A 10,986-nucleotide genomic window follows, 5' to 3' on the forward strand; every position below is an offset into this window, starting at 1 on the left:
GAGACAAAGAATATCATTAGCTATCGCCATAGGCGTAGGATGCTGGGGGGGGGGGGCTGCAGCCCCCCAACCAAATTTTTTTGTGAAAATTTGGGCAATATGCTGAGAATTTTTCGGGCACCTATTGAAAGGAAAAATAATTTGCAATGTGTTTTTCAATGGTTAAACTTATATTATTATGATCATGATTATTGTAACGACTTCCCCAATAATTATAACCAATATGGAAGGGTAATAATACGGAAAATGATTGTATGTCATTGGCATGTGATGTAATAACCGATGAATGCCTATATGATTTGCACATTAACATGTTGAACGAAAAATTTTGGTTGTATTTTTCAGGCAAGTCGTTACAGCCACCCCAAATCAAACTAGGCTCCTACGCCTATCGCATATACTTCATGTTTAATTTTAGCAAACAGGTGGGCATCGTAGAACTGATGCAATCTGCAGCCAATGATGTTGTTAATGATGTAGAAAGAATTCTATAGCCAACATTAACATCAATCCTTAGTTATTGGGGTGAGTAAAATGATCCCCATATTAAGGTCATTAGAATGAGCAGGAATGTACACAAAATTTAGAGATTAAGAACATGGTGGAAATGCACAACTTGTTTAATGCAAAAGTGCTGATCTTGTGCTGGTGTATATTGACTCATGTATAAATTGTATATATGAAGTAAACTGGATAGCATTCGTTATGCCAACTAAAAGCAGCTGTCTTGATTAATTTGGTTAATTAAGATAGTTGTGTGATGCTAAACGAACTGCCGGGCTGAAAGGACATTTTAAACAAAATTGATGGATGAATAAGGGAAAAGCAACACTGACAAGCTAACCTAAGCACTGATTTACATCCACTCGGTATCAAATTTACTTATTTCTTTAATGCCATCTTTCGGATATTTTTCATGTATTCATGTAATATAAAAGCTCCTCTTAAAACAAACGAACAAACAATCATAACAAAACAAGAAATGCTGGTCATCTCAGTTTTCAACTCTTATTTTATTCACCTGTATCATCATCTCAAAGTTACCCTAAACTTGATATTAAAATTAATATCATATAAATATATATTTGTACAAATACTGTTAATTACATTACAATGATCCTGTATGATTGCAACAGCTAACGCAAGATCGATTGAAGCATGACAAACTAACTAGTATTACCTTACTTTGCAATGCAAATTTTATCATCATCATCATCATCATCGAAAGGTGTCAAAAGGAAACTTGCAAAAATCCATGAAAAATGACTTTCAAAAGTTTCAATCTCTACACACATGATCCATGAAAACACCAGTGGTGTCCTTAACCTTAACACTTTCGTTTACCAAATAAAGATAACAATATTATACATATAACAATTTGTGAAAACATTCTTATTGACAACAACAAAGAGATATAAACCAAAATTTAAACCAAATTACCATTTCTTCCCGGTGTTGCAACTGTTAAAACCACCAACATATAGCTGTTTTAATCAAATTTATGTTCAAACTTTTCCAAATATATTTTCAGCCAATCTATCTGAAGCACTGTAAGCTAAAAAATATGTTTATTGCTATGAAATAGTGTTATAACGATGAAAGTTTTTAGTAGAGAAATTAATTTAGCCTAATTAACCACACTGGAGTCGTTTTTGATCGTTTCTCTTTGCTGCAATGGCCATCCAACAGGTAAAGAACTGGCCACTGGAGGCCTACAAGGTCTTAGAGACATATAGTATGCCACTTTCAGTAGAATTTAGATAACAATAGGTGACACAGTAGTTTTAAACAAGCATTATTAATTACCAAAGCCTTAATTGTCATGTGGAAAATTTGAAAGCATTTTAATGCCACTCATATCACGAAAGAGAATAAATACAGTTTAGCACACATAAAACAAAAGAGCACATTCAGTCCCTCTTCTATACTGACAAAGACAGTTCAACTAGAATTGGACCTAAAATATGTCAAACTATAAAATACATTGAGTTCAAATTTAAGGCTCTACAAGGCTTTATTAAAATACTGCATGCTGCCTCCTTGCTTTGTATCACCCGGCAGACAATATAAAAGTATGTATCTCACCAAAAATAATATCTTTCAAAAATTGACACATCAAGTAGACGACATTTCAATAGCACAGGATTTCTATTACGATGATTGACTATTTTAAGCTATCTGTAAAATAAAACTCATCCAAATCATTTACCTAGCGGTTAGTAAGAAATCTTTGGTTGGCATGGAAAAAGTAATGACTTATTAATGCTATATCTGTGAATTCCTGAAACTTGAGAAACATTGGCATGGGTGTGATAGAGGTGGAGGAGGGAGTGTTCTCAACATTCAAAAATGGTTAGGTTCTTTCTCAAAGTACTTCCACAGGGGTGAGTATTTCATAATCGCCTTTGAGTTCTTTTACACTTAAGCACATGAACAGCCCGAATCTTGACGAAAGAATATGTCTTCAAATTTATAAATGAGGATAATGTGGTTAAAATCCCCAGACTTTGCTTTACATCATCACTTACATAGTTTGCAGAGTATGAAATAATAGGACTATTTATACCCAATTATTCTTGTTTAGAGTATGCTTTTTTCTTTAGATAAAACACAGAGTAACAATAATTACATGGGAACAACTTTGAACCATTTTCTTTCGGAATCCGTTCCCAATCTGGGCCAGCACTGCAGATAGCCGACCGTTGTGCATTGGCAGAATCACAACTGTTGTTGTTTTCCAACCATGCGACAACTTGGAGTTTGATTCTCTTCAGAGATATCTTCCTAAAGTTCTAACGTCCCTGGGAGAATGATAAATAAATAAAATTAATCTAAATATCTTAAATTAAATAATTTCGTCACAATTTTTCATTTCTTTAGTCATCGTCACCTGATTCTATTCCACCCAACTCTGCAGATCGTTTCATGAAGTGATCTTTGAAAGGAAGATTGAAATCCGGAAAATCGATACCGTCTCCAAATCTTTGTCTCCTCTGTTCTTTCTTCACGATGAGTTCTTTTGTCGACGGGAGCTTGCTCCAGGCTTTCAGAGGGATGTAGGTGATATCTTCTTTCATCTCTATGCCTCCGGCCATAGCCGATGCCGCCCGTAGGACCGAGCCCTTCCGTTCTCTGGGACTGTTCGTGGGAGAATCTTTACCCTGCATGTAGGAAAACCACATTCATACATTTGATATCCTGAAGTTTGCAAAGGACAATGTGACCATTGGTTTTGTTTTTTCTCAATGGTTGGTTCAGATAATTAATTATGGTTGAATTTGCAACAGCTTCATATTTAACGACAGAAATATTTGGGACGGCGAACATTTTTAATACCTGATTAGCAAATAATTCGTGATCGACACAGGCCTGACTTATTATATTTGGAGCAGTTGTTTTTAACGTTCCGACCAAACAAATACTGACAAAATTCAATTTTGTTAACTTTGAATAATGTAAATTTTATGGCAGCTGTGTTTGATTTTTCTGTGCCTGAATCACTTACCACAGTAGCCGGTTGTGATGTCATACCCCCTTGAGGTATCGGAGGTACCGACTGGGCCCTCTGTGTGGATGACTTCTTTTCTCCCTTTTTATCTTTCTTCTTCTTGTCCTTGCTTGGAGGCGGTAGAGATGCAAATTTAGCTTGGATAATCTGCAACACTCTTGGATCAGCCCACCATTTGGCCACATCTAAGGCAGTGTCACCTGCAAAGAAGATGACAAAACATAAAAACATAATAAAGGAAGCTACAAAACAAAGAAACAATAAGAAATTAATAGCGAACCGTTCAAGAAATTTAGCTAATTTAAAATTGCCATCAAATTAATGTGAATTGAGGACTACTTCAAATTGAATAAGTATCCAATCGTGGTAGCAAAAATGGTAAAGTAGGCCCTTTCTGAACCCTGGCATCCTCAGCTAGAGGATTAATTTGTTATGTCCCTGCATCATAAAAAAAACTTGTTGGTAACTATACCAGGACCTTGGACAGGCAGATCAAGGGCCAGTATGTAAGTGCAAGACTCGATATAGAAAGAAAGTGAACTAATTACAAAAAAAAATAATAAGAAAAAAAAAGAAGGATGACACAATAAAGGAAAAAGATGTGTTTACCTTTTCTATTTTCCAGAGTACAGTCGCAACCTTTTTCGATCAAGTATTGCACTATTTCTGGGGAGGATGTTTGAACTGCTCTTATGAGTGGGGTGGCGCCATTCAGAGACTGTGAATTGATGTCTGCTCCACGTCTTAACAGCAACTGAACTAAATCTAGTTGACCAGAAAGGCAGGCGTGGTGGAGTGGTGTCCATCTGAAATTATCTCTAATAGTTATGTCAGCCCTTTTGCACCAAAAAGAGAAAAAGAAAAAAAGCTATTAAGATATTTCCTCCCAAGAAATCAGTTTTTGGAATTATTTAAAAAATTTCCTTATAGGGTCATAATTTTTTTTAAGTAGTATTTGTTAAATTTGTATTGAATTTGAGGCAGTGAGCAGGGTTGCAAACAGGGTGTTCTCCTCGAGTCGCGATTTAGTTTTGGTCTTGGCACATTTCACACAATAACAGACAAGAAAATAAATTAGCATTTCATCCATTCATTTAAGCAGTAGTAGAATGTTATTGTGTCATTTATTTTTAACAGCCAGTGAATAAAAAAAATAGAAATAAAAACATAGACTTTATTTCCTCAAGTTAGTCAAAATTTAGACATTTGAAGATAACAGAGAAATTCCAATGATATTAAACCTAGCAAATATCAAATCCTTGATCTAAGTTTGAAAGTACAACCCCCCCCCCCCAAAACAAAAAAAAACCCAACAACTGCTCTTTTCTAGAATGGTACCATCTTCTTATTATTGTAGGAGGAAAACAATTGCTAGCAGTGGTCTTTTTTCTGCCAATGACATTTTATTTGATTGCATTTAAAATTCCTATCTTGTACCAAAATCAGTTTATACAGATGACAAATTTCTTACCCGTTCGCTAGCAGAAACTCCACCACATCCGTGTTACCCTTAGCACATGCAACCATGAGGGCGGTCTTGAAATATTTGTCCGATGTATCGACTTTGCCTCCGTAATGAAAGCATTGCTGGAGTGAATCCAGGTCGCCCATTGAGGCGGCGTCGTTCATCTTAACGTAAGTGACTTCTTGATGATGGAGATACCAGGCGGAGTCGTCCTGTATCGGATGTCTGGGGGGTCTGTCTCGGTCAAATCTACCCGTGTCTGTGAAGGGTACGTGTCGCTCTATCAGGTACTCGGGTGGTCCACCGAAATCTGTCCTGTCCCCTTCGGGACCCAGACATATCGGCATGGGTACCTTTGTCTTACCCTTCTTACCCTTTTTGCCCTTTTTACCCTTTTTCCCCTTCTTGTCCTTCTTCTCATACGCCGAGAGTAAATAGGTCTTGTGGACATACTTCTTGGAAGTCATAAAATCACTGTAGTTGATCACTCCCTCTTTCGTCTTATCGTGAAGTTGGAATAGATTCTTAAAGTCGTCCTCGTCAATCGGAGCGTCCAACGTCATGAGAATATCATAGAAATCGTCTCTCGCGATCACTTCATTCTTGTCTGAGTCTAACGTCTCAAAGCGTTCTTTCAGCTTCTCGGTGTTTTCGAGAGTCCAATCGTACAGCCTCACTGCCCAAGGCTCTGTCGGAGCTTTAGCACCCGACTGAAGTTTCTTGGAGAGCTTCTCAGCTTTCTTGCATTCCTTCAGTGCATCTTTGAAACCGTTATTTTTGGCGATAGCTTTCGGCAGTAGGCCTTCTTCATTTTTCACATTCGCTTTGCAGCCTGTTTGGATAAATAAATAGCGAAGATGGTATAAGCTCCTGTTTATAATAGTCATACCCAAATTTCATAAACACGTTTGTCATGTGACGAGAAACTGAAAGCATCTCGACTAGCAAAATTAACCAAACTTAGGCAAGATGCTCAAATTGTTACACATTGACTACAACTATGCATATAACAGATCTGGTATGTATACCATTTAGTCCTATCAACATGAATGTCATAACTGGTCGACAAACTTAACTACAACCTCTGAACAGCTAGAAGTAAAATGTTAGCAGTTCCTATATACACTATTAACTATTCCCTGATATAGATGGTTCACTGTCTATAAACTTTTGAGATGAGACTATTATCAATTATACCGCTCAAAACCAGCATAAAAACACACTGTCATTTTAGTTTAATTGGTAGACTACAATATGGGGAGATATTTTGTATGCAGCAAAAGCAGAAGGATAGAAGAAATGCCTCCCTCCCTTCCTTCCATACTCCTGTAAATTTGTTTTTGAGCATGCCTTTCTCATTAATATATTGGTTATGACTTTTATTCCACTAGTGGCCCAGATCCTAGGAAAAGTACATTGCCACACAGTATGGAATATTTGCTTTATAGTGATACAGTTAACACTGAATTTCAGGATTTTATAGGTTGTAGATATTTCGAAAGGACATGATTGTTCCTCTCTGGACAAGATTTATAAATGTACACAAAAACAAAAAACACCAACCAAAAAGAAAAACAACAACAAACAACAAAACAATTTTATCTTACTGGTAACATCGCTCAAAAATTCTGATGTTACTAGATACATTTATAAAGTTGACAGGTTTAAAAGCGACCCACAAAAACAACATAAATTTGCACATAAATTGCAATTTATATGCAAACTTTAAAACTGTTGAATTGAAAGGAACTTTTTAAAGAAAAAACTATCCTTTGTGTTTGATAAAATATGGTTTGGTATAGATGACTAACAGACAGACAGACAGACAGACAGACAGAAACATACCTCTCTGTCCGAGATATCGACAAGATTCTGCGAACCCTCCCTCTGCAGCGTAATGCAGGGGTGTGTTGAGGATGACGTCAGTGATGCCCAAGTCAGCCCCGAAGCCAGCTAAAATTCGCAGAACTTCAAAATGACCTTTCATGGCAGCTCGATGTGCAGGACTCATACCATTCTTGTCGCAAATGTTGACATCTGCACCTTTCTTGACGATGGTTCTTACAATACTAGCACTACCACTGCTAGCTGCTGCTGCGAGAGCAGTCTGGCCTGTGGACTGTAGCAAACATTGAGAGGTTAAATGGAAGAAAAAACCCTTTTCATCTTAAGAGGAACTGACAAATTTGTGAATATTTTAATGTTGCAGTATTTATGAACAGTTGATATTATAGTACACACCAAACTCACCAAGAAAGGTTGGCTCTTCTACTGTATATATTTGCATTAGGGTTTAGTTATCGTTGATTAAAAAATTATGTTGATCAGAGAATAAACCTGGATGTCTAATTCAAGTTGGGAATTTTGTTTTGCTGTAAGTTTTGTAAAAGATACATGATTACTTATGAACTTGCGTTTTATTTAAATCATGTGTAAAAGTAAGTTGGCCTGACGTTTCAATCCTAGCAGGATCTTCATTTAGCATTTGAAGAAGGTCCTGCTAGGATCCAAATGTCAGGCCAACTTACTTTTACACATTCTCCTACACAGGCTCTCTAGTGGATAAGCAGTTTGCTAACAGTTTTATTTTATTTTTATATTTATTTAAATCATGAAACATTGATTCTCCTGCTAAACTTCAGTTTCTAGGAGAAGAAGTATGATTTTGCTGAGCAAGCAAATGTAATATTGACATATTATTATTGATCCACATGTCACTATGTAATACATGAGGCTTAGACCATTTACCAATTATTCCAATACAGAAACATTTGTGTCCCACAATTGATAATGTAGTGAACATTGATTGAATGGCACACATGTGAAATTTATGTCTATCTTGATTGTTTTAGTGTGTGAATCTGGTGGACGTATGTTATAGACCTTTTTTGAGGTAACTCATCTTGTTTACTTGGTCAAGTCAAGTACTTAGTCTTAGACAAAGTAAATGCAAAATGCAGCTTTAAAATAACAACACTCTTCTATTGCAAACACAATATTGATAAAGACAATGCCCCAATTATCAAATATTAACCATTTTCCACTACAGATACTTTCATTAACGATATTTACGATACAATCATTAATGTACTGAACATTTTTTAAATGCCTAACTTCATAATTTTGAGTGTGAATTTGGTGGAATAAGGTAAAAGATTGTTTACATTGATCGATTGTTTCAAGACAACTTATCTTTACTTTCTTGGTCAAGCTACAGTAGCTAAGATGACTTTGACAATAGTAAATGCAAAATACAGTTTTAAAATAACAAAATTTGTCATATTATAATTACAGCATTGGAAAAGACAAAGCTCCAATTGTCTCTGTAGTTAATTAAATAAATAAGTGAAATAAAAAATCTTTGTTTTTGTTTAGAGATTAGAAAAAGTTCACTCACTGGATGAACACTGTTAGGATCAGCTGCATGATCGAGCAGGAGTTGACAGATCTTCTCGTTTTCATTTGCCTCAAAACAGGCCAGGACCAATAGCGGCATGCCATCGTTACCTACGTTATTGCAATCGGCGTTGTTTTCGATGACCATCTCTGCGCATCTTGTGTGTCGGCTGGTAGGCAGAATGCAGTAAAAGAGAATTCCTGTAACATATGAAAAGGAAAAAGAAACCATAACAATTAACAACAAAATGTAGAATTATTGAGAATACTTACAGCTCAAAAATTACTTTTCAAATATTAGAGATCAGCATCTTTGACTGTAATTTCTTGCATTTTTAAATTTGCCAATTGGGCCTCAATGTACTTGCCTTAAAAGCTTAAGGTTTGTCTCCAATCAAATTTGTTTTCTGCATTGTAGATGTTACGGAGTTTTCCAGGCATTTTCCAAAGGCAGCCCTACAACTGACTGAATATGATTTTTGCAGACCTTTATTGTAACTATTTACAAATGTTTTGTTCTGGGCTTTAACATATACCTCTAGTTAATTGTTTCTGGAAGGAATAAAACTTGTTTTCTGAAGTGAATTTAAAATACAAAAGTACTTAAAATGTAGTTTGCCTCTTAACCTCTAAACCTGTGACATTTTTTTGCAAAGCAAAGTCATTTATTTTAACATTTTCTCTTTTCATTATTATTAAATTGTCTTTCAATGAAAATAAAATTGTAAAGTAAAAACAGACACCTATGAAATAAGCACAGAGTGCCATTTTATATAGCTAAAGAACCTTTGGAAGCTACTGATGAATTTGGTTGTGATAGCATAGTCATGGGATCCATACAACATCTACTGTATTCAAAGAACTTTACCTTTTCCATCTATATCTGTGGTTGTCATATCCGCGTCAGCAGTTGCTAGAACCTCCAGTGTCTGAACATGTCCAAACTCTGCCGCCCTCATTGCCGCAGTTCTACCTTTCAGATCGACAACATTAGGATGTGCACCCAGTTCCAGAATAAACTTAACCATTTCTTCATCGTTTACCCTGGATGCCAGATGTAAGCCTGTCTCTCCATTTTCTGGCTCACTGTAGTTGATGAGATGAGGAATACCGCTGGAGCAAAGTTTCTCAATCTGAGGCTTGTCTCTCTTACGTACACACTGCAGCAACTTGTGTGTTTGTAGAATCTCTAATCTGGTCTGTGCAACAGGCATCTTGAATGCTTCCAACTGCTTCAGATGAATTCTGTTGATAAAAATGATAAGCAAAGCACATGCAGGTTTATGTTCCATAGTAGTGCATTCTATGTCATTCAAGAATTTTGGTTAGCACTGAAGTGAAAGCTAACGTAACGTCATCATTGCGGTAAGTTCCTGACCTAGTACAATCAGTTTAAAGTTTCACAGTTTTGAGGTTTCTTTTGTTAGCTTAATTTGTTTTCTCATGGTTATTCATCAGTTCATGTCCTGTGGGTTCCACTGTTTTAAGGTAAAACTTTGTACAGTTAAACTAGCCAGACGGAAGTTGCTTCTGATGAAGGCCTATAGTTAGCCAGCTAACAGTTTCTGTCAGCAGGCTAAATAAATGTTAGTAAAACTTACACAGTTAGAGTAACACAACGTTACTTTAACTAAAGACTTAGCCTTTTAAATACGATAATACAGGCTAGTAAAAGTAGTTGTAAATGGGATTATCCTGATGACTGGTCACAACTCACATGCTTGGCTTAAAACACAAACTTAATATGTATGGCTATGTTACTTGTTAGTAACAGTAACTTATAAGTTACTACGTTATTCAATTGGTTCTGGGTTACTGTTACAGTTAGTGTTACTTACTGAGTTACTCTAGACTTTACTTATAGTCTACACGTCCGAATCCACGCATGTTAAAGTTGTCGGAATCACTCAAGTTTGCCAATGTTTCACGTTAACGTTACAACATCATGTCTTCGTAGTGGGCGAAATTTGTAAGAAGGGATACTGAGTAACGTTATTCTCTTCGCGATGAAAGGTATCGTTAGGTTAGTTGTGCTTGTAAGTTGCAACATAGGCTACTGGGTCCTTACACTTGACGGGAATAGAATGTGTACTAAATCAGCCTGTATATACAGTGTTCTTCCGGTATCATTCATTGATCGCATTGCCCTACATACGTGCACATATAACTGCTTCAACCGTTTTCACGTTACAACTGTATATACAATGTTGCTGTAGCAACGCGCAAGGCTTTAGGTTGTACAGTACTAAATGACGGACCATTGCTATTAGCAGAGACAATCGATTAGCGATTATTCTCGGCTGATGAGCGGCAGCGCAGTATATGACATTTTATCCTAGACTGTTTGGCAATGCTTCGGTGTATTTTACACTATATCATATTTTTAAACACATCATCATATAGCTCCCAACTTCTGTAACCAATGATACCTACAATCTTGGCCCAGGATTGCCAAATAAACTGACAAATCTTTTTCTATATGACGGGGAATCATGGAGGGACAACACATTTGTATTTAACTGAAATTAAATAAATCCAGGGTTTCTTTAATTCGCAAGAAAGTTTCTTTAATAAAGAAGAACAGAAGAAGGAACTTTCCTATACTCGCGAAAACTGC

General features: G+C 36.3%; 1 protein-coding gene across 1 annotated transcript; it reads right to left on the reverse strand.

Annotated features, from left to right (window-relative positions):
* Positions 1-973: 973 nt before the first annotated feature.
* On the reverse strand, positions 974-10,563 carry LOC139971369 (ankyrin repeat and EF-hand domain-containing protein 1-like). Its single transcript, XM_071977736.1, has 8 exons — positions 10,208-10,563; positions 9,238-9,614; positions 8,371-8,570; positions 6,819-7,092; positions 4,980-5,805; positions 4,118-4,344; positions 3,506-3,708; positions 974-3,161 (listed from the first exon to the last, which is right to left on the reverse strand). The coding sequence occupies exons 2-8, from the start codon at positions 9,581-9,583 to the stop codon at positions 2,877-2,879; spliced, it is 2,361 nt and encodes a 786-aa protein (XP_071833837.1). The 5' UTR covers positions 9,584-9,614; positions 10,208-10,563; the 3' UTR covers positions 974-2,876.
* Positions 10,564-10,986: the final 423 nt, after the last annotated feature.

This window comes from Apostichopus japonicus, chromosome 8 (genome assembly GCF_037975245.1).
Source record: "Apostichopus japonicus isolate 1M-3 chromosome 8, ASM3797524v1, whole genome shotgun sequence".
Lineage (NCBI taxonomy): Eukaryota > Metazoa > Echinodermata > Holothuroidea > Aspidochirotida > Stichopodidae > Apostichopus > Apostichopus japonicus.